This window comes from Rissa tridactyla, chromosome 6 (genome assembly GCF_028500815.1).
Source record: "Rissa tridactyla isolate bRisTri1 chromosome 6, bRisTri1.patW.cur.20221130, whole genome shotgun sequence".
In the NCBI taxonomy this organism is placed as follows: domain Eukaryota; kingdom Metazoa; phylum Chordata; class Aves; order Charadriiformes; family Laridae; genus Rissa; species Rissa tridactyla.
In genome coordinates, this window is record NC_071471.1 from 53,905,630 (window position 1) to 53,930,498 (window position 24,869).

Here is a 24,869-nt window from a genome sequence, read left to right on the forward strand (position 1 = left end):
AACTGATAGATATTCCTAGCAAAGCTCTAGGCCAGCCCACAGCCCTGCACCGCACAGCCTCCTCAGAAACCCAGGCTGACAGCTTCTCTTCTTCCTGCAACCCCCAACCTCCTCTGCCTTAGGGGAGACGGCCCCCTTCTCTCCAGCCATCCCTCTTTCCCAGGCACCACAGCTCAGGTACTACTTTCCCGGGTACCACAGTGTTATGGTTTGAGAAACCCATAACAATTTATTATCATTTAGACAATTATTCTATCACCCGATGACCCCTCCCCACCCAGGAAGGGGAATCGGGGAAAATAAGGAAACATGAGGGTTGAAATATAAATAGATTTAATAGGATAAGACTAAATAATTAACAATAATACTAAAGAACCACTATTGATCCTGACACTAATATAAAATATACAAGAATTATACTCAAACAATTCTATCAGTAGGAAGCTGTGCACTCCCAGGAGTGCACAGCAAATGTCGGACATTGCAAACGCTGCGGCTTCGGGAGGAAGAGAAGGGCTCAGCGGTCCAGCACTGGGGCAAGAAGTTCTCCATACCGTCACCATCAAGGGAGAGAGAGCACTACGCACCAAACTTTCCAATTTATATTGAATGTGACGTTCATAGTATGAAATAATCCTGCTGGCCAGCCTGTGTCAAGTGCCCAGGCCTCGTTCCTCCTCATCCCTGCATCTGGCAAGGCTTGAAAACACTGAGACCTTGAAGCCCACATAGCCCAGCTGGCTATAAAGTAAATCTTTTCACTAATGCAGACATTAAAGTCTTCTAAAAGCGCAGTTTTCCCCAGCATTAGAAGATAAATTAGCCCTGCATTGCTCAAACCCGGGCACCCAGCACCACGGTGGCCACCGCATCTTCTTCCTCGTCCGGCTGACACCTTCCTCAGCCAGCGGCGTTAGCCCCATGCCCGGGTGTAGATTAGCCCAGGCGAGGTGCGCTCGCCCACCAGTACACAAGCAGGTATGGACTTACTTAAGGCACCAGCAAGGTGGGAAAGGTAGAGGGGACACAGGCCAGGTGAGGATGCTGCAACACCCCCTTTTTGGCCCATCACTCACGCAAGGCACCTCCCGCCCTCGCCGCCGACGCTTCCACTCGCCCGGCGGGCGAGTGGAAGCGTCGGCGGCGAGGGCGGGTGGTGCCTTGCGATGGGCTCGTATCGGTGGAGGACCCGGCGGCGCAGATGGAGCCATGGCCACGCCGCTCGCCCCGGCGCCGCGCAGGCTCCTCCCTTCGCCCCGCACCGTAACCTGGGCCGGCGGCGGCGGAAGGCGCTCGGTGGGGGCGGGCGCCCCTGAGCTTTGTCTTCCAGCGGCGGTCGAACGGATGGCGGAGCCGGTAAGCAGCATCCCAACCACCCACCCCCCCGCGGTGAGAGGGAGAGAGGGGCAGGGAGATGCCCCCCACCCCCGCCGCCTTCATCCCGCTGCTTTGCTGTTCCTGCGGGAAGAAGGAGAAAGAAACGCCGGGGTCGGGGAGCGGTGGGAGCCCGGTACGAGCTCCATCAGCCGGGCTCGGCTGGGCCAATGTCGCCGGTGAGCGATGCGTCCGGGTCGTCCCCGCCCCGGGTGTCAGGTGCCGCCGTCCCCGGGGAGGCCTGTCGGGAATCGCCCTCCTCCAGGCAGGGCGGAACTTCGGGTTAGGGACATCCTCAGGGAGCCGGGGCCAGGAGGAAGAGAGGGAGCAAGCTCTGGGTGCGGGGAGGCAGCCTGGGCATCATGGTGTCACCGGCAACTTCTGGGGAGGCGGGGGAGCGGCGAAGCTGGGCTGGGTAACGCTGCCCGTGGCACTGCGTCTACAAAAATGGGTGGTTAGAGCACGGCGGGGAGCAGAGTCCAGAACGGTATCGTCTCTCGGAGAGAAACACTTATAGCAGTACTCTGTTTTTAAACAATTTCCATATACATGTGAAAGGTGATCATCGGAACAGAAACTGAAAGGATGCAAAAAAGAAAAAACACAACACATTGTGGTCGTTGGGCATCTGTAGCTCTCTCATAAGCTATTTCTGCTCAGGTATCTCATTTTGTACCTACCTCATTTTGGCCTCTGTAGAATCTAAGGTGTCCCTCCGAAGTGCACCGAGGAACGTAATTCACTTCTCTCACACACGGATGCACCGTCCTGTTTCAGAAGGGTGGCAAAAAGTCCCTTCTGGGGGATTTCCTCTTGGTCTGGAATACTTTTTATTTCACATGCACGTGGTTCTGAATGCTTGTCTGAGAAGTCACGGGTGGAAAAAACACACCTTCTGTTAAGAATGAAAAGTGGTGAGCTCATGAGTTCTTGGAGGGACTGTAGTTCCCAGGGAGTTCATTCCTCAGGCAAAGACTGGCTTTGAGAAAGTTCTGTCTCCACAGAAGTGGGTTTTCTCCTCATTGCAGGCTAAAGTGGTTGACTGTCCAAAGCTGTAGCTAATACATGTATTTGACAAATTGCCTTAGACCATCAGGTCCTAGAAAATAGGACAGAGGCCCACGACTCCGTGAAATATTCCTGGGAGAATGGAGTCCAGGTTTGCTGCTGAGGGTGTTGCTGAGGCAATATATTGTGTTACTCTGTAGCAGCTGGATTTCCTGACCTGCTAAATGCAGTGCTGCCTGGTATATTGCATGTCTAGGTGCTAAAGGCATGAATAACTAAACCAAAGGCCAGTGTTGACAAGTCCAGAGCTTCATAGATCACAGGAGAGTGTAGGAAGCATTCCTCCCAAACCCTGTGTAATTCTGTACGTGCAAATTTCATAGTTACAGTTTTTAAATAGTATTTTAAAAGGCTGTAAGTGCAGGGGGGTTATTTTGTAGTATTATGTTTAAAATTAGGGTTCAGTGTCTTGATCAATCCCACAAACATATGTGTTAATGATATTGCCGTGAGGATACTGCGAAGACATTTCTCATGAGTTTTCTTTACGTGCATGAGGTTTGCTCAAGGTCATGCCTTAAGGCATTCCCTGTAAGTTAATCACCAGGCGAGGAAGAGTATAGCTCAAGGTGAGGGCTGTCGTGAAATCTTCAACTGCTGAGGGAGTGACAAGGTGACTTATGCATGAAGACACTGAGCAAATGCTGTATAAAAATAAATATTTGGTCTCTGCTTGCCAGATATATGCATAATGGCGTTTTTTCCTCTTCTTATCCGACTCCCGAGATTTTATTACTGTTTCAAAGGTTACATTTCCAGTTTGTGTTCTGGAACTTAGTTTGCTGTCTTGTAATGAAAGTCTTCGTATAATTTTAATAAATATTTAACATTTAGATTGCCATACCAGAAAACATATTTTCTGGTCATAGTTTCCAATATAAATAGAAGTATCAGTCTGTGAAAGAAATCAATCGTGCTCATACAGTTCCTGAATGATCCGTGTGTAATGACTTAGATGCACAGGCATCCCTTTTATAAAAATCCAGCATTTTCAGTCTTACGCAAATGATGATGCCTCATGGTAATCTGTGAGTCAGGCATCTGCTCAGACACAACCCGTTGCCTACCACTTCCTACTGGCAGCTCCAGATGACTCACGGTTCAGCACACAACATCAGGGAGACCGTGGGCTCACCACGTAATCAACTAGAAAGTATCGTCCTCTTTTAGCTTCTCTGTCTGGTTTTCACTGACTTTCAGAGATGTCTGTCTCTCTCTGTTGATACAGCAAGGAGCCTGGAGAGGCTGCAAAGGTCATCGGACTCGTCCTGAAGGGAAAAACAATTAATTTGGAAATAGGCTCAAAGGTAGTCTGTGCATCTCTTCACTGGGACGAAGAGCCTGTTGGCCTGCAAGTGGGTAGAATGTTAGCCACAAGTCATCGCGCTCAGCTCCTGATATTCTGGATAATTCCGCTGACTTTCAAGCAGCCCTATGAGCTGGCTGCATTACAGTCAGTGCTGCTATAAAACACGTGCTTATCATTGTCAAACTGAGCAACCTTCTAAAAGAAAAACCAAACATTGTAACTATCCAAGTAGAAAAATTGGTCTAAAGCACACTGAATTCTTTTCAGAGCCAGGCATTCCTGCTTGGCTTTGGTGTTTTGTTTTGATTTGTTTTTTTTTCCATCTCTTCGTGGCATGAGACATCCTGAATCATCTAGGATAGGGCAGGAGGTCAAAGACTTCATTATGAAATCAGCTAACCGTATTATCTTAATATAAGCATTGCACTGCAGAAACATGCCAGATTACGTGGTAGTTATTTGTACTGGTTGACCACACTCCATCCTGTAGGTAATATCGCTATCCATTTTTTATCTGCACTTTGCTTACTTAACCATTAACGTACAAAATAGCGAGAACCCATTGAACTGATGCCCCAAATTATTTTTTCTAGATTTGAGGCCACAAGGCAAGCGTCATTCCTTATAGGCAATTCAGATGAACTGTGAATTTGTATGTCAGAAATGTCAATTAAATTCTTTTTTTGTCACCTATATTGTGAACCATAAGATGACAGACAGAATAGGAATTTGTCATCAGACAGAAAAGGAAATTAATTGCTGCAACTGGTTGCTCACCCAATTAACAAATGTCCGTATTAGAGGTTATGGAGTCTGAAAGTGCTACAAAATTAAGTAGCAAATATTGCCAGAAAAAATCATTGCCTTTTACAGGAAGAATAGGAAGGTTCTTAACCCTTCTCTCCTACTGGGACTTTGCCTCTGAGAGAAATAGGGCTACAGACAGAAAAACCTGTGAAACCTGAGGGTATGCAAGGAGTCATGCTTGCTTTGTTTCATGGAAGCCTATGAAGTGTTGCAGACCTCTGTGCTGATTTTAGCCTCTCGTTTGTTTCCCTTAGCAACACAGCTTCTTGTCTTCATGCTGCAAGTTAGTTTTATCAGTGATGTTACGTATTGGAGCAAATGATATATAACAACAGTTATTGCTTTTCTTTGTGCCCTCTTCTGCCTCACTGTGCTCTGCTACACTAATTTTGATGGGGGATTGTCACAGATTTCCCAAAGGAAGGAAACGGCACTGTTTTTCTACGCAACGTCTAGAACATCCTTTTAGTGGGTCACTGGAAAGATGCTGTTCTGTGTTGCATAAGTATATTTCAGTGGCTGCCTAAGAAGGCTATTGCTTGTAATCCGAGACATTCTAACATTGGTGATACTTTATCCATTATGTTAAAAATGCTTTTCTGCTGAAACTGACTGGTGTTACCAGAACAGGGAGATGGAGGGAGGGATTGTGTTTTGACACGAGAAACCACAAGAGAAAGAGCTGTCAGCAGTTCACAGATGCATGTTTCAATGTCCAATATTTCCAGCCTGGTTTCCAGGACATTCTCTTAAAAGTGACTAACGTCTTTGTCGACAGAGCATATTAATAAATCTGGTAGCGAGCCATCACTTATGCGTATACAGCTCAAATGCACAGGGTTATGTTGTAGTAGCACGGACATACTAGACCTTGACTGCAAAATAGTCTGTATAAAAATGGGTAAGAAAATAGGTGAAGGTCGGCTCTGAAGCAATGGGAAAAGCCTGTAGGTTCTACATTCATATTCTCTGTAAAAGTCAGGCTCTTGCATGTGTCATTTTGGACGTTATCTGCATAGTAGTTTATCAGTCTTAGCAGACCCAGTAGCAATCTAATTCTATTGATGTACCTTCTTAATGCAGTAATGTTTCTGTCTGTTCCAAATGAAAAACCTTTCTAGAAAACAATGGTATTTACGTAGGTACGTTAACTGACTGCAGTCCTCCAAATATTTGCAGAACAATTTTAAAAGACTTCAAATCATTATTCTTACTTTTTTTAACTGTGAGAAAACACCCACATTTTCTTTAGATGAAAATAAATCTCAATTTTGTGATGTAAGATACAGCACTGAGTGGTGTAACCATACCAGGAAGACTTGGGTTTGGCAGATCTGAGCATGGAGGATCTCCTCTGCACATAAGAAGGTGAAGATGCTACTGTCTGTATGCCACTGGCACAGTCTGCTGGGAGCTAGGTGGGACTGGTCCTTCACAGCAGGTGAAAAAGACGATATAACCTTGACCCCCTTCTAGAAGACACGATTGTATAGCTCAGCAGCTGCCTCTGGGAACTAGTGGGGCCTGAAAGGAGGTCTTGGCAATGTTATTTAAATGGATCCATGGAGCTAAGGGTCAGTATTAAAATACGAACAATTACTGAGACAGGCTTTTCTAGAGCCAAGCTTGGTAGCTCCTACTATGAAGAGCAACTTCTCCAACGAAAGGTGTGAGGTTCTCAGCAAGTGTCTCCTTGCAGTACTTTTCTCCATTGAAAGGCCTTTCTCTTGGTTTTGGTTAATTGGTATTTTTCTGTGCACAAGAGAATGATCTTGCCATGACATTCAGTGCTTTGTTGTTTGAGGTTTTTTTTTTTTTTCCAGAAGAGACTACTTTACTACACAAGCTGAATCACTTGCTATAACGGTGAACGGTTGTTTCAAAAACATGTTGACAGATGAACATGCTGTTTCTTTTTGCAGAGAACCAACAGAAGGCAGTTTGCTATCTAGGCTGGTTTTTAGCATATTTTATACCAAACCCAAGTGTGTGTATAAATGATTATGTGCTGTGCCAATACGCGGCATGGCATTTCAAAAAGAGCTGAATGAGTTAGGTGCCTGTATATCTAACCTATTTTTCACAAAATTCACTTGAACAGCCACTTCAAAGTACAAAAATATAGGTATCATGGGTGACGACTTACCATGAAACAGTCCTTTATCTTCATCTGCCAATCACTGGATATTCCCTGTTTCAAATTTGTTGAGGTAACTTAGTTCCATTATGGGCAATTAAAACCTGGGTTTTGCACTTGCTAATTTGGTTATTTTAGTGAGGACTTCACCCCTTTATGGTTTGAGACACACCTTTATTCTAGGATTCTATAATCATGACTCTTCACAGTGTAGTAAAACAGAGTATTTCTGGTTTAACTTCTTATTACAGTATTAAAGTAAGCTTCTTTTTCTTTTATCATAGGATGAATGCAGAACAGTGCTCTCAAGAGTAGCTAGTAAAAAATGGAACTGTGACACGTTTTAGCTCTTATATTAGCAAATATTTCTAGATACACTGTAAGGATCCTGATCCCAATGAACTCAAGTGAATGATTTTGATGGGAACCATATCTGGGCTTTACATTCCACCAAAATATCAAACAAAAGGATGAGTATATCTGAAATAACCCACTAATAAAAAATATGCGAAGAATAAATCATTGCTGATGCCCCAAGTCCCTGTTATTTTTAACAGAACCTAAGCTTTGAATGCAAAAAGTGCTTTGGAAAATTGTAGCAGTGATCTCTTTAATGCAGCTTTTTAGTAAGGCCAATAGTCAAAATCCTGACAGGTGTTGCTGACAACAGTGAAGGCAATGTGTTATGATGAATTCCCTTGGAATTTAAAAACACATTACAAAGGGAAAACTAATGTTTCAAAGTAATTAATAACAATGTTTCAAAATAACTAATAATGTTTCAAAGTAGCTAATAATGTTTCCCCATAACTAATAACAACCTTTCAATGTAACTAATAACAATGGTTCAAAGTAACTAATGTTACAAAGTGGAAACTAATGATTAAACTAGTACTTACTGAAGTTAGGCAGTTTCTTGTTTAAAAATCTAAAAAGCTCCTTCAACATTTAAAAACCTCTTCTGAAGAGCTGAAGAAGGAAAAGCAGCCTCAAGATGATGATGAGGACTTGAAATTCAGTCCTTGTGCTCTGCAGTCAGCTCATTTCTGGGAGGCACCGGTACTCTGAGCTCCTCTTTGGGGCTCTAGAAGGTTTAAGGAACACGAGTCCCGCTAGGGTACCACTAGTCACTGGGTACATCCTTTGGCAGAGAATGGTCCGTGCTTGGCTTCGTTGTCTGGTCCAGCCGTCTCACATGGGCAGGTTACTTCAGTGAAGGACTTACACTAAACAGGCCTTGCTGTGTTGCCATGTGTACCACATTTTGCTGCCACAACTAATTAGCTTTGCAAACTTAGCTGGGTTGTACCTCCCTGCCTCGGAGCACAGGCAGAGGGGCTCTTGTTTGGTCACTTCCAGCTGTACTGGCAATTATTTGAACCACGCCAGCATGCACCGAACTGTGAAGGCACTGGAGAATTCGTGATGGATTTTGATATTATACCTCTCAGAAAACCGTGGGAGTCTGTGTATGCATTCTCCAGATCTTCTTATCCCACCTCTGTCTTATTAGCGTATTCTTGGGGTACTTGATATGCCTTGATACACTTATTCTGTCTCCTCTACCACTATTTTCTTATACTTTTAGGTTAAAATTGCGCTCTTTGCTTTTCACTGCCCTGGTACTTGGTACCATCCTTGTTAGTGTGAACAGAAAGAATTACTCTCAGTGTCATTCAAAATGTCAATTTTCTTTCTTTGCTCTGTTTCTGTGTCTGAGGGCCTTTGACTAAATAAAGCTGGATTTTACAAAGGATTAATGCCTAGTATAATAAGCTGGATCATGCAGGAAAACAAGTGGGTTTTGAGGAAGAAATGGGATTTGATGAGGAGTGCCGTCAGCAATGAAGTCAAGAAATATTTCTTAACTGTTGAATGGATGTTAAATTCTTATATTCTGATAACAACTCTCAGAAAATCCATCATTAGAAAAAAACTTGATTTGCATTCTAAATGTCCAGATACTTCTTTTTAATCAGACATTATCAAACTCTAAGTTAGTTGGAGTGTCTGAAATTGAAAGGCAGAAAAATGCATGTTTACTCTTAGAATTTAGAGCACTTTACACTCTAATAGACTAAGACAGCTCCAAGCTAGCATTGCTACTTATCCCCTGTGGTTGGGGTTGGAGTGTAGTTCACTGTATTAGCATAACTGTTTTGTATATGTGAATATAATTAGGTTCTGTTGCATACGGAGGTTTGACATTTGACTTTCTCTTTGCTCTTGTAGAGTGAAATATGAGTGTGTATTTCCAGAAGAAAAAGAGTACCTCATCAGAACTGGGCAATTCTTGTAGGCGCTGTACAAGCTCATGGGGTGCATTTTCAAAGCCAGCTCATATCAGTCTAGGACAGCGATGCTGCAGAAAGGGCCAGTGTTTTGCTGGCTTCATGTTTCTGCCACCTCCCTTACAGTCTGAGTCTGAGGAGGAAGTAATTAATTTTGAAAGTCCATTTGATTTTAATTTGGATCAGCTACAACTTGCCTTGAAGTCACTGGTGTCAACAAAGTGGAGGTACAAAGAAGTCTGATGGGGGGAGAGGAGCCCCTTGGCAGTGTCATGGCCTTTGACCAGCTGAAGGTGACTGTGAAGCTGTGCCAGGAGGAACATTATGCACAGGGGCATTCCAGGGAGCCGACAGACATGCCCGCGGTGGTGTTTTTAGTAAAGCTTAACCTTTTGCATTTTAATGATTAATGATTTATAATTCTGGCCAGTGTGTCCACGTGTTAAGGATAATATATTGGAGTGCACTCATAAGACAGCCCACGTTCTTTTTAGCATTTTTCTTTTTTAAATTGTGCTGCCACCTGTAATAGCTAATTTATTTGAGTCTTATTTCACATTTTTGTAAAAGGAATATAAATTCATCCCAGTAGTTCTTCTTTATTTACGGTGTCTGGTTTTAATGTGCTCCTGAAACTGACTTAAAAAGTCAGTTTCCTCTTTTATTTGCAGCGATTCTTCTGCTAAGCTCTTGCACTGTGGCTTGGCTTCTTCTCTCTGCAGAGCTTCTTCAAAGCTCTGACACAATTTTGAGGAACTGTGAGTTTCTGCTGCTACCAGATGTCTCCTCTTTAAAATACCTGCCATTACACTTTTTTTTTTCCTTAGTTTTAATGCTTCTTTAGGTTAAAAATACCACTGAAATAACATATTTATAATTTTATTATGCTTAGAGACCAAGATGAGAAATCTTTGCAAGTAAAGGGTTCCCTGACGTCTTCCTGTGCCAGTTCCAAAGAAATCTTGACCGGGGGATACCACAGACTTCTTTAACAAAGACTTCTTTGGGAATACTAGCCCCCCCAAAACAAACAAACAAACAAACCCACAAACCCAAAAGAAAAATGAAAAAAGCCCACACATCAAAAAAAAAAAAAAAAACCCACAAAAAACAAAACCCCACCAATTACTGGCTTTTGTGTTTCTCACTTGCTGCACTAACATTTTTCCACTTACCTACTGGCTAGGCTGAAAGGTCTTCAAGGTGTGGTAGCAGCTGAAAGAAGCATATGATCCATATCCTATGTCCTCCATAGGGAAGCATCACAAGAGCATTCTCTGAAGAGTCCGTTTCCTCACCAGATTTTGAAGAAAGTCTGTAATGGAGAAAGTGCTTGAAAAGCTGCTGTCTTGCTCAAAAGCTGCTAATTGAAATAGGCAATTGAACAGAAATGCATTTCTGCACCCTTTACTTTTGAACAATTTTTTTTTTTTTGATAAATTGAAGACTACAGTATTTTTCAGATTGTCATACTTGAATTCATACTTTAGAGCAAAACTAGCCTCCCATTCAGCTATTGTAGATCTCCTAGTTGCTTCTAGGGGAAATAAAAAAAAATTCATGTGATGGATAAGTGAGTGAATAAAGGGTTTCAAAATCTATGCTTTTTAGCTCTGAGATATTTCTTTAAACTGTTACTCCTGAGCCGCACAAAGCACATGAATGCAGAGTCTCTTATTGAAGATTTTATTTCTGCTTAGATTCTGAGTCGCAGTGGCAGAGGACTAACATGAGCTCTGCACTGGCCAAGCTTTTAGCCCTCACCTTTCACAGTCTACCAACACATCGACAGTGGTCCTGCTGAAGAAGGGTTTCAAGCGGAACTAGCCATAAGGCAGTATGTTTCTTGGTGCAGGCTAAAGCAAAAATATTTAATTATTGTTGTCCCATGGGTCCTTTCTGCAGTCTGTGAATAGGCAATGAATAGGCTCTCCTGCCAAGCTGATCATTTATACCAGAGCTCCATCTATGTAAAATTAAATTGCTTAGAGAACCATTTCCATTAGCGCTGCAACCAGAACTAATGTTGATGCCTTGGGTGCATAAGCCATGCTCCACTTTTTTTGTCACAAATTGTGACAGCATTTTGAATACCTTAATTTGAAAAAAGCAGGTCTTGAAATTGAATTCAAAGACCTGTGACATACCTGACGATGAGAATAAAAACCTTGAAAATGGAAAGCATGGGTGTAAAATGAAGCAAGAACATACTCATTGAGATTGTGAGGTCATATGTAAAAGCAGAGTAAGACGGAATTAATAAGGCAGAAGGAGCATACCAGTAAGGGCTTTTACAAGTAAAACAGGATGGGTCTGATTATTTTAAAGAAAGTGTATTACTTGAATGAATTTAATGTCTTCTGTAATATTTGCACTAATTGTTAAAATTAAAGACTGATCTAATAGATACTGTTAGTTCTTGGAAAAAAATGAGAGAGACAGAAATACAGAAAACCAATACTTGAGAAATGCAGCCAGCTAAAAACACGTTAGGGTTGGTTTTCTCTAACCCAGAGCCCTCTGGCCTCTAGAGAGAGGTGTGCTGAGAAAATAGCTTTGCTGAACCCACTCTTTATGCTTTTACAAAAGCATAAGGCGTATTTATTGCAATACATAAAGTGCCTTCAACATTCAGGATCAAATTTGTTTAGATTGAGTGCACGGAAGTGAAAAACCACATTAGGAGCTTCATTTTTGTATTTCCGTTAAAATTTAAATAATTGATTTCCCTTTCAGATGTTTGTTGGGTTGGTTTTTTTTTTGCTGATGACCACACCATGTCTAAATATTTGTCTTTACTGGTTCAGAGCTGTGCAATAAGCAATTACTACCAGTTGATTCATCAGACTTCATCATATTTTGAGTGCTGTTGAAATCAGCAAGCTGTGCACGTGGAACACGTGGTGCTTGAAATATTTTCTCTGCTTTATGTTACTGATATGAGTTTTTATGCTAAGTTTTATTTTTAATTATAGGCTTAGCAGGAAAAAAGATGTCAGATTCACACTGTTTATAAATATGTTTGTCAAAACATACGCTCAAGGAAACACAGATTCTGTGGTTAGTCTTTGACCTTTGAGTTTTTTCACTTTCTGCTCAAAAGTTGAGGTTTTTTTAAGTTGCTGTAAAAATTGTAAAAATAATTCATTATATTGTGTTCTAACCCACTGTAATAACATTAGAAGAGGTCAGATAGTCTGCAACTCTTCTGTAAGCCCCCATGCATTCCCATTTTAAATTTTAGATGCCTGGTAGATTTTAGATTGTTATTAAATATGTAAGTACTGTGATACCGAAGTAATGAGTCGGTGCAGGACATTTGAATGTATTTCTAGTCTGAATGACTTGGTATATTTTTTCCAGCACACGACCACAATCAATGTATCTGTGTTCAAGTTTTCCTTGGGCTAATAAACCCTGAGACAGTTGACTGCAAATCTTGAGTGCTGGATTGATACCACCCTTTGTAGTCAGATGGAGACTTTGGAGGGAAAGAGCGATCTCCTTGGTTTGCAGACAGAGAACAACATGGAACAACCATTCACTGTCAGCTCCTTGGTATGTATGACAAAGAAATGCTTTGATGGCTGAGCACCCTCTCTTTCAAATAGGACACAATTCAAGAGAGCTGTTAGGCAGCCTTTGCTGTCAGCTACAAGGGTCTCTTCCTGCACTCTGCCAGTTCCTCCCATGTTCTGCCCAATGGGTTTGTTGGAATTTATTTTATTTCTACATACGGGGTTTATGGGGTTTTAGCTTGTTTCAGTCATCAGGTTTTTAAGAAGTTGAAGTGAACATTTTGAATAGATACAGTAAAAATTTTCAAAGAGGAAGCAACTTGCAGTAGCCAATTATTTAACTACTTAACAGGACGGTAATGATTATAGCACGCAGCTGTGCTTCTTCTCAGGGGAGTTAATTCTAACTTTTTAGGCTTCAGCTGCCTCATTTGAAACTGGAAATGAACATTTGAAGTGAACTGTTGACTGACTAGGCGAACTTACTGCTCTTTGTTAGCTGAACTATACGCAGCAGTCATACCCTATGCATCGTGGAATAGGAGGATTCTGGCCCTCCACCAAATTATTTCAGTAGCTTGAGGCAGAATCCTGTAGAATTTCATATATGTGGGATTCTAAAAGGAACACACTCTGTGTTGCCTTTGATCATTTCTACAGAGGTTTACTTAATTTTACCTTGGTTTTTTTCCTGGGATTTTTTTGTAGTTTGAAGATTTGGGGAGGGGCATAAGATCATTTTTTATTTGTAATCACACTCACAATTTATTTGCAATTGAGAAACATATTGAAATGTTTCAACTGTGGCTACCGGTGGGGAAACCAATGCCTATTTTGAGAAAAAAGCTGAAGATTTCCCTGGAGTTTCTTTCTTGAATGAGATCACTTACTGAAAGTGGAACGTAACATCTGGTTCTCTTTGCTAATCTCTCTGTTCTTTTTCAGAAAAAGCTAGTAGCTATTCCTGACCACACAGACATCTCTGTGACCCCAGAAGAGAGAGTACGTGCCTTAAGCAAACTTGGCAGCAATATCACAATCAATGAAGAGATCACGCCGCGTCGTTACTTTAGATCTGGAGTAGAGATGGAGCGAATGGCATCAGTATATATGGAGGAGGGAAATCTGGAGAATGCTTTTGTTTTTTATAACAAGTTCATAACGTAAGAAACCATTTGTAGTCATTACAACTTATAATTCTGAGTAAACTGAAATGAAGAGCTGCAGTGAAAACAGGGCACCCCTTTAGACTAGGAGAAAAATGTTTAGTGTGTTCTTTCAGAACAGCTTTGTTCTCTGGAGATCTTTATTCTAATCGCAGGCTTTGTTATAATTTCATCTCATCTGTTAATGTAATAGTCTTATCCTTCTATTAACTGCCATGCGTGAACTAACCTAATACACGGAGGTTTAAGTTTATTGTACCAGGCTATACTATGAGCACCGTTTCCCACAGATTATTCTGTATCTATCAGCACATTGGATAAATAGAGTGCATGGCTTAAAAAGCAATGTTTAGATAAGACTTCTGAGCCTTTAATAGTTACGAGATACGAGCGTCCACCAATCTGAAAGATTGCAGTATTGCACAGCACTTAAAAAACATGAAAAAATGTCTTTTTGCCTCTTGTTGCTTTTCTTCCCCAAAAGGATTAAGTATAATTTATTGCTTCTCACAGGAGTATATGCAAAATCCACAATACATATATTCATTGTATGATTATTCTTTCCACCCAAAAAAACAAATCCAGACAGCTTTTATTAAAACTTTCAAAATAGCCAGCTGAAAAATGTATCCGTCGCAGGTTTAAACTTTTTAACTAGCTAGTTTTGCTGTAGAATTGATTGCGTTGCTTCCTTACTTCTGAAAGGGGCTTTTTTAATATGCATATTTTAAAATTTTTATAACAGGATACCTCCTTTCCCCCCCTTTCTTTCCCCATACTCTGAAAACTAGACCAGATCTTTCTTATTCTGCTTGATTTTAAATGGCTGTATCTCTATAAAAAGAGACCCAGACTGGAGGTGAACATTGTACAAACTGCTGAAAAAATGATAGCAGTTGCGTGTTCCACACTCTCTGCAGCCGAGTGTTGCCATAATTTAGATGTCTGGGTAGGTTAATAATACAGCTGTTAGCTATGCAGCTTGGTCTGGTAAAAATAACTGCTTTGATGATAGTCAGTGCTGCATTCTCGACTTCCCATTTAACATTCAGCATTTCAGCTAAGGACCGATAAAGACAGTAGAAACAGGATGTATTAACACTGGCTAGAGTGGAGGGTGCTTTTGAGGGCTATTTTTAGGTGCTGGCTGTGCTGCTTTTTTTAACCCAACTAATGAAAACCAAAATATATTCAGATGTAGAAAATAATCTTCTGTCATTACCCCATGTGTCCCACACAAGTCTATACAAGAATTTAAGTGTCATTTTAAAGGAATATGTAGCAACCTGCTCCACGTCATCTGGAATTCAGTGTTTAACAGTTATGTGAAACTGATTTTTCTGTCAACATAGAAGCTATTGTGGATATTCCTCTGGCTACTGAGGTGAACACATGCATGTTTAATTTCCTAGGTTGTTTGTAGAAAAGCTGCCTAGTCACCCAGACTATCACCAATGTGCGGTACCAGAAAAACAAGATATTATTAAGGTAGGGTTATGGTTGCTGGCCTTTAAGAAATGTTTCCCCCAGAATCTCTCCATTCCTTCCCAGCAGTCCTTTTCTCTCCCTGTGCACATAGCCCACATCAGCCACCACAGCTGAATTTATGATACCTTTCTGCAGTAGTCATTCATGTTTTATTTTGGTTTAATCACTTGATCATTAATGGAAATTAAATTATCATCCTAAAGGGTGAACAAGAATGGTCTCTGAGTAAGTTGGTAGATTGTTGGAAACCCAGGTACACCCGTTTCTGAAAGCTTACATGTTAAAAATACACTGATTTAACAGTACTTAGAGTTTGATGCTGGTCCCAATTATGCAAGTAGCTAATGGTCCAAACTGACTATTGCAGAGGGAAAGAAAGGCATGTGGCATTACTGGTGCCTGTGCAGTATTTCCTTACCCTGCTAAATAATCGAAGTATATTTTTGCTTTCTTTATTATCAAATATGTATTTACTTATTTTTTACCAGATGTTTTTCCTCCACCTGTAAATAAAAAAGTTTTGCTTTTTTTTTTTTTTTTTTTTTGTTAAAAGAGACATTTCAAATACAGCCTTATACTGAGTTTAAAACATCTAGAATTGCCCAATGAGAAAAAGCGTAAGTGTCTCTTGCTTCATGCTGCCATATTTGCATGCTTTCTCTACTATTGAAGTGGAATAATGTCATACCCAAAGCCAAAATGCTTCATGCCAAATTTTTGACTGTGGCCCACAATCTAGGAAAACATCCCTGTTGAGAAAGAGCATCTGACATGCTCCCTCCGATGGCGCTCACTAGGATTAAGCCCATGGTCTCCTTTCCTCCCTACAGCCTCTAAATTATTCTATAGTAATCTCTGCCTTGGGCATTGTTTTTGTTTCATGAAACAAAATCTTTTTATCTGCCAGGGCTGTCACAGGAAGCTACAGGTTGCACTATTTCAGCAAATAAACTTTTTTTCCTCACCTGGAAATGGGCATATGCAGTCATATTTCTGTCCAGGGAATCCCAGAGAAAAATGTGATGATCCTACCCAAAACGTTGAATGTTGGACTTATCTTTTTTATAAATTACACCTACAAAAAATACGTTAGTCATCACATGCCTGTTAAACAAAACAGATATAACAGATTGCTAGAAAAAGGCCTAATCTTTCCTTGAGATAAGTAGTCATGTTACACCTTTCACTGACATAAATTAATATAACTTTATTGAAATCAGTGTACTATAGAAGTTTCATAAGCTGATGATTTAGCATGTGTTTCTTCCTTTCTTTCCTGGGAGAAAAGCAGTATTTTTTTCTATTTTATATTTTTTAAAATCTGTATTACAGCTGAGTTTGTTTTCCAGGTGGTTCTTTTAAAAAGTGTAAAGTAAACTTATCTATCTTTCTCTCCCATCCCACCCCAAAGAAATTGAAGGAGGTTGCGTTTCCAAGGACAGATGAATTGAAGAGAGATCTTTTAAAAAAATACAACTTAGAATATCAAGAATACATGCAAAACAAAGTAAGTCTTATACGATTACTAAATTATTGTTGGTATGAATATTTTTCTGTCATTTAAAACTTCTTAAAAAATAAGCAGTGAAATGCCAGTTCTACAAGAACCTAACCATTTCACAGGCTGCTTAGAATGACTTTTCACTTCTCAGAATCTAATCTGTTGGTCATTTGAAAATAAGTAATGGAAGTGTGTGCTTGGAAATAAATGTGCTGTGATATTTACTTAATAACTATCTACAAATATGCAATTAGGTCTTTGGTACACTCTGATCCTGTTTTATAAAAAGGATACCGTTGATACACTTACATGAGTATGAGGAAAAGGTCCCTTGGCTCTGAATGTGCTTAAGTTTGCTTGATCCTGTTTGAGTCTTCAAGTAACTGTAAATACTTGCATCTTGTGTATTGAAGTCACTGAAAAGAGGATCTGTAGTTTTAAAAACTTGTCTTGGAAAGAGCATCTGAGAAAAAAACATCTTTTTCTTTCCTTCCCTTAAAATTGACCTAGGGTATTATGAAAAAAAACCTACAAAAAACCAGGACAAACACCACCACCACCCCAACCCCATATTCCTGTCACCGATTGGTTTGAGGCTTTCTTTCCTGCTCTATTTTGCTTGCGACTTTTAAGAAATGACTTTGCTCTGGTTTTTTCATTTGCTTCTGGAGATGCTTGCTGCTCCCCTTCGCCAGGCTGTTGAAACCTGAAGCTTCCCTTGCAGTTTGTGGAACAGCAGGTGGCCTGGGGACAAGGGGGCATAGACCAGAGTGGAGAAGGCACCTGATGTGCCTGAGGCTGGGCAGGCTCTGCACCAACGCCAGGTCAGGCAGCCCAGGGAAAGCTGAGGAAAGAAAGCAGCAGGAGAAAGTCGACCAACCTATGCAAACAGCAGCGACAAGCAACAGAACCCACTAACTAAACGGATTATGAAATCTATGCAGGAAACCCACGTGCTTGTGGATTTCTTGTTGCATTGAAAATTGTAAGGGCTTACACTTGTGTCTAGTCTCTTTGCCATCACCGTTCTGAAAAGTCTGTTTCTAATGACTTTATTGTAACAGGCAAATGAGGCCGGTGCTATCCCTACTGAAGTGAAAACACAAAGCACCACAGGTGTGCAGATTGGAAGCTTTGTGTTAGGAATTCCTTACTTACTGGTTTTCCTTCCATATCATACTACTTTTGGGGATAGAGTTGTATTTGCCACTTCAGCAAACAGGTTCCAAAAGGCCTAATTTTTAATGCCAGGATTTGATGGTTGTATTAAACAATTGGATTGCTTCTTTCCCTTCATTTTTTGAGGCTATTTAGTGTTCTGAGAATGTCACTATTTTGCATATGTTTCAGAACAAATGTAGAACTGAATTTCTGAAGAAACTAGAGCATCAAAAGCTAATAGAGGCAGAGAAGAAACGAATCGCACATATGCGGCAACAGCAGCTTGAATCAGAGCAGTTTCAGTTCTTTGAGGATCAACTTAAGAAGCAAGAACTAGCTCGAGATCAGAAAATCAGAGAGAGCATGGTTATGTCTGAACAGATAGATGGAAGTATGCTGTCTTGTATTTCTGTACCGGAGAACAGTTCCTTATCCACTGCACTGCTTGAGAAAAAAGAGAGGAGCGGCACATCTGGCTGCACTGGACATTCACCTCCAGTAAACCGGGTCTTAAAGCCAGCGGCTACTTTAAGTGCTGTTCAGAGTAAGTGCAGAGATATTGGGGTTTTTTTTCCATTCCTTTTTTATTTTACCTGCCTCTTTGCTGCTTATAGCAGTCCACATATTGCATATGCATGTGTATTTCTTCACTGTGAGGATGTCCGTAGTGAAATAAATGTGAACAGGTTGGTGTACACACAACAGTTCCATACAGTTTCTTCATTTTAAGAGAGGAGACTAGTTGCGCAGTTTCACGTTTTCCAGTTGAGTACCAATCAATGGATCTAGAGACTGAGCCTTAGTGTTCCTGAGGAATGAAGTCTGAATCTTGCCGTGGGCTTCAAGGGAACAGAAGCAGAACCTGCAGTGGTTCACCTTCGCCTGGGAGATCGTATCAGATCACTGTCACCTCAGGGGCAGGCTAATGAGCGTATCTTATGGGCTGCTGACCTCAATTTAGGGTGAAGTGCTTGTGCTGTAGATTTATTCTCATTAGAAATCTGTGATGTGGTAAGTATAATTCTTTCACTTTCAATAATTTCCTGTAACTGTATATATCTGGATATATTTCCATATTTTATAGAACTTCACTGTGGTAAGCGGCAAATGCCTTTTTATCTCTCTCTCCTTTTTTGTTTTGTTTTGTTTTTGTTTCTGTTTTTTTCTTATTAGCTCAATTGGCCGAAGCACTCAGAGGTGTCATTTTGCCCAGGGATCTCTGTCACAAATTTCTGCTGCTCGCAGAGGCAAATACAGTAAGAGGAATAGAGACATGTGGAATTCTCTGTGGAAAACTGGTACAGTTTAACCCTCACATTTGTATGGGGAAGACATATTTGATAGTGCTGTATTTTTCTGTAATGTATCAATTTCAGAGCAAAAGCAGATCTAAATGATTAGTCTTTAATATAATCAATTTCATATTATAACCTGAGTGGTCACTTCAGCAGTTTGGGCTTGCCTTATTAGGGAAACATTTGATCAAAGTACACTGCTGTCATTATAAAATGTAGCAAGTTTTTCAGCATGCTGTGCAATACAGGCTTTTTCGAGTACTTTCTCTGGCATTCATCTAAGGTAAGTGAGGTTTAGTTACAGGACAATGAAATATAAAGACCGTTAGAATCTACTGGAGTCATCAAATTTGTAATGGCACAACAAAACAGAAGAAAATCCCCCCATCAAGCTGTAGAACATCTGATTTCCAGGCTGGATTTTTCCTTTGACCTAGATAACACTTAACATCCTTTCAGAGCAGGGAAAGATGTCATGGCTAATTCTGGCATACAAAGAATTTTAAAGATGACGTCCAAGTGTATTTGAATTGTATAAAGCGAAGAATAGCAAGAGTAGTGATGTTCCAAGTTTCACAGAAAATAATTATAGTATTCTCAAACCCCTTTTTTCATGTTTTTAATTATTTTAAAGGACAACCTTTCCACACTGGTCTCTGAGAACATTTCAATGCAACAATCTCATGTTGTTACTACTACTACTAATGCTAAGGGATATTCTCAGGTGCAGTAAGTCCGCATAGCTGCACTACAATCAGTGGAGCTGTACTGTTTGTTTTAGCTGATAGGCCGACGACTTTCAGATTCTGATTCAGCATTTATTCATTAGTTTCATTTGTTCCGCTCTAAGTCAATGTTTGTTTTACAGACACATAATGAATTTACTATTACTCACGTAATAGTGCCAAAGCAATCTGCAGGACCAGACTACTGCGACATGGAGAACGTGGAAGAACTATTTGGTATTCAGGATCAGTATGATCTCCTCACTTTGGGTTGGATCCATGTACGTATGACTCCCAGATTCTGGCTTTTCTGTATCTGCTCTGCATACTACATGAAAAAAACCCTGGAAATAAACTGAAGAAATAACTAGACTAACTAAAATTAATTTACTTGCTTCATTCTAATTGTAGTGATGTAAATGAGCACTAATGTTCTCCACAGATGATTATTTCTTAATGCAGTTGAGGCGTCCTGTTGACACAATGGGCCTGCTTTTGCCTGTGCAACTTTTGTTTATGTCGATTTAGGGGTATTTTATTAGTCTCTAATGCCATTTATTTTTCTACTGTATTGAAAATTTGAGGGGGGGGTATTGTGTTGTTTAAACTTTATATTAATTTCGCTCTTGGGGATTTTGGACAATCAAGTCCTTTCCCTTTGTCTTGCACTTCTTCATTCCACCTTTCTTCCCTGCCATGATCAGAAAATGGCTTGTACATCTGGTTGTGAATGTGCCTCCAGAAACCTCGTACTGAAAAGCCACCACAAAAATGTAGAATCTGGCTTAATAGGAACGTAAGAAACCAACCTAAGGAAATACTGATACTTTCACTTGTTAAAAATTATTGTTCCTTCTTGAATGTATGTCGACCTTGATTTGTAAGAAATATTTCATGATGTTGAGTTTTCCCTTTCTTTTTGTAGACACATCCAACACAAACTGCGTTCTTATCCAGTGTTGATCTTCATACTCATTGTTCTTACCAGCTAATGTTGCCAGAGGCCATTGCAATTGTTTGTTCACCAAAGCATAATGAGTGAGTTCTGATTTTTCTAAGTAATATTTAGATATTTTTCCCTTAGTCCTTATCGTAAAATTTGATCAAACACAAACAGCACATGTAAACTTGGATGAAGGGCAGGAATATTGTATTGTGAGTTTGTTTTCTTTAAGTTGTTTAGATTTGCATTCCAGTCAGTCTCTATGCACAATATTGTTTCTGGCTTCTCTCTCCTCCTCCCTTCCCAGCCCCAGGTTGTAAATTTTATTTATTTCTATACTCTGCTCAACCAAGTAGTAATGACAGGAGCTGTTCTTCTAGAGACCTAATTGCCAGTGCCCTACAACAGACCCATCTTCATTCTGTCTGATGAAGGAAGTGGAGAGGTTAGACGTATTTCTCTAGGATGATGTGAAAATTGCAGTTTGGGGAGTAGAGGGATAAAGATCACTTTTTCAATAATAAGGTCCTGGTTTTATATTTCATAAAATACAACCAATAAGTATCTGGGAAAACCTCGAACTGTGTAAGTATTGATGTGAAGGTTTATAATGGAACAGGTTGCCCAGAGCGGGTGTGAAGCCTATATCCATGGAGATATTCAAAACCTGTCTAGACATGGTCCCGGGCAACCTGCTCAATGTGATTCTGCTGGAGCTAGGGGGGTTGGACTAGACAATCTTCAGAGGTTCCTTCCAACCTCAACAATTCTGTTATTCCGCTTTGGTGTGCTTGGCATTTCAAGGCCCCAGGGCTAACTCCATTGTTTAGACTGTGCATTTCTTCAGCCTTTCTGGCCTTCTGCCTCTGTAGATGACTTCTATGAATCCCATTCTCGTTGCCTAACTTCCTATATGGGCCGTTCACGTAGCAGAGCTGTAAATACAGACTGAGGGGCAAGTGCACAAGCACTAGGCTTTGTAACCCAGAGCACGTCCACACACCTTTTCAAATCTCTGGTCTTCCACATTTCTTTCATAGTTATGCTGATAGGAGTAACAGGTTAGAGTTGGTTACAGGGTATCTATCTGTAACATTTATTAATCAGGTGCTGTACTGTAGTTCTTAGGCACTAATGTTTTTCACAGAAGGGTGGGTTTTCTAATGTGTTATTCAATACTCAAAGTGTTAGATCATACCTATGCAGCAGTGCATTTTCTTATGCTTTGTATTACTTGATTACCTAGAAGAGTGGGGAGGACATGTACCGTCATTAGTTGTTTACACAGCTAGCTTAAAGGCTAGCTATTCTCTTTTAAGTTGTCCCTCTAGAGTTCAGTGAGTGAAATGCGATGCGGAACACCTAAGTTTCTGTTTTGTATCTGTTCCTGTATGAACTAGCCTGGGCCCTTAGTAGGCTAACCTGCCTAATGGAAATAGTACCAGTACTGTGATTATTTTTTTTTTTCCCCCTTCACCTCATCATCTCTTCCTTTACAGGAATACAACTCCCCCTGATTTCAAATGCCTTTAAGAATCTAACTCAGCCATGGCTCCTGTGTATTGAAGGTCACTGAGCACCATTCTGTTGTCCTTCTGTTAAGCTAAGCAATTTGTATGTGAAACCTCAGACATGTATTATGGGAGCAGACTGTAACGAGAGTTTCAACTTTTGCTTTCCAGCACTGGCATCTTCAGACTTACTAATGCTGGCATGCTAGAAGTTTCTGCTTGTAAAAAGAAGGGATTCCACCCACATACAAAGGACCCTAGGTTATTTAATGTAAGTATATAACACAACATGGTTTTGACTATTTACATTCTCGCCCATGGTTCTGCTGCAAGCAGAAATTAGACATGCTTAGATTTCTTTATAATTTTTCCCGCATTTTAAGAATTCATTACCCTTGCTTCACTGACCAAGGTAGGCAATAGGAGTCTGCTTAAGCAGTCAATAGCAGCCATGAGATGAGTGTTACACACTGCCATTCAAATGGTGGCTAACCAGAGGCAGTTATTATCAGTCACCACTTTTACCTGCCTTCAGAAGAAGCAAAAAGCCACAGTTTCAAATAGGAGTTATTCCTGAGCTCTTCAGTTTTTAAACAATGAATTCAGTTCATCTCCCCAACTGTAGTGTCCCAACAGAACATCCCAGCTGCTAAAAAGTGCAGCTATGAGTAGATTAAGCCCTGTTTCCTTCATTGCCTGTAATTTTCCACTGGCTTCTCATAAACCTTTCTCAGTAACTACGCTATCTTTTGATGTTTTATGAGCATAGTATGCTATATGGATGGCTGAACAGTATAGTCAGTCATTATTAGAAATGTCACTGTTATCTGGAAGACAGCAATCTTTACCTTTGTGTAATTTTTTTTGTTTTTTTTAAACGGGGCTCACTTCAAACACCGAGTATCTCATATATCTCAAAATAAAATGACCAAATGCAGATAAGTAATGCTGAAAGACATTGGAAATTACTTCTTTGTTGTAGGACTCTCCGAATGTCGGTATTACCCCCCAAAAGAAGGAGAGGTTGGGGTTTCTTTGTTTTGTTCTGTTCTTTTATCATTGACTGTAAGGATAATGAGAAGGTAGTCCAACTCTGAAAAATTTTAAGACTTTTGTTCCAGATGGGCTCTTTTTAGCAGTCCTCTACAGACTTAGTTCATCAATGACGTTACAGGCCACTTGAGCTCATTTATAATCATTCGACACGCTGCTGGTATCGCATATCAAACACAAATATCCTTTCAAGTACAATCCCCAAAAGATATTGATCTTCCAACAAAAACAGTAAGATCACAGTCTCATTTCCTGGAAGAAAAATATCAGGGGTGACAATACAGGAAGCCTTGTGAAACCTGACTAAAACAATCCTAATCTGCACCTGGTTTCTGGCAAAACCTCTTCTCCATAGACACAATACAAGCTGATACAATCTAGTCCTAAATGCTAAAAAAAGTTCCATCATGTGGGCAGACACATCTGAAGCCACTGCGGGAAGAGAACAGCTTCACACTTTCCTTGCTGCTGTCCCCCACGCACCTGTTTTAAAGCAGCACCAACACCTTCCTTCTCCATTTCAGGTATCCCGTGCTGTGATACATAAAGGAGAGCACAGAACTAGAATCTGTTTCACAGGTTAAGCACTAAACAATATCCTCTTAAAAAGTTATTTCTGACTGGATGTTGTAGTCCTTAATTCAGCAGTCCATACCTGTGACAGTCAGGTTTGCCTGTGAACAGGCACAGTGACAGGTACCGAAGTTGGATAGATAGGCATAGAATTAAGCAGGCTCAAAACTAAAAGGAAACAATAGCCTTCACGCTGTTTTACTGAAATTGATTTCTGTGAGTAATGGGTTGACTTCTTCTGCAGCCATGTACCCATGTGGTCGGGAAAGACATAAAGATAATTGTGCTGGATCTGAGGTGATACGGATGGATGATAGCGATGTTACTATACAAATGGCCAAAACAGAAAAACGGATTCCTGTTTTTCCTACAATTTCAGAAATGACTTTTATATTTATACATTTTAGATTGAATGGTTTGATATTTATTGCTCTAGCCTGTTTTGGAGTTATTTTGTTGCTCTGTCAAGATGGAGTTCAGCGGCATTACCCCTGAATCTGTAAACAAATCTCACCTATAAAATACAACAATAAAATGAACTTCAAACAACAGTAACTGTGTTGAAGTAAGTAATGTTTCTCTTGTTACTTGTTGGCATTAATTGCTTTCAGAGAATTAGAGATTTTTAACAATGGTTGGCTTTTTGTGGCTTCCAGCTGTGTACATCTCTTGACTGATTCAGTGAATTTACATTATATGTAGCAGAGGCAAATACATCTGTTTGGGTGATTTTTTAATCCTTTTCCCCATTCCATCCTTGTATGGCTCAAGTTTTGGCTAAGTTATTAATCAGAAAACACAAGTCCTTTACCTGAGAGCTGACCCTCACCACATCTTGGAATAGCAGAGATGCATTAGAGTCCCTTGGAGCAATGTGTCTTCTCCAGCAACCCTCCAGGAGGAACTTTTATTTGAAATCAGGTTCTTATCCTGAATGGGATTCCCTGGA

The 24,869-nt window shown here is 40.4% G+C and overlaps 1 protein-coding gene across 2 annotated transcripts; it reads left to right on the forward strand.

The window, feature by feature from the left end:
* Nucleotides 1-1,223: 1,223 nt before the first annotated feature.
* Nucleotides 1,224-24,852, forward strand: STAMBPL1 (STAM binding protein like 1). Of its 2 annotated transcripts, none has more exons than XM_054205070.1 (11): nt 1,224-1,356; nt 12,350-12,544; nt 13,450-13,667; nt 15,083-15,158; nt 16,570-16,665; nt 18,010-18,364; nt 18,994-19,118; nt 19,984-20,121; nt 20,766-20,878; nt 22,466-22,565; nt 24,165-24,852. In XM_054205070.1, the coding sequence occupies exons 2-11, from the start codon at nt 12,461-12,463 to the stop codon at nt 24,219-24,221; spliced, it is 1,362 nt and encodes a 453-aa protein (XP_054061045.1). In that variant the 5' UTR covers nt 1,224-1,356; nt 12,350-12,460; the 3' UTR covers nt 24,222-24,852. The 2 variants fall into 2 exon arrangements, with proteins under 2 accessions (XP_054061045.1, XP_054061046.1); XM_054205071.1 differs by lacking the exon at nt 1,224-1,356 and adding an exon at nt 10,500-10,823.
* The last annotated feature ends 17 nt before the right edge of the window (nt 24,853-24,869 follow it).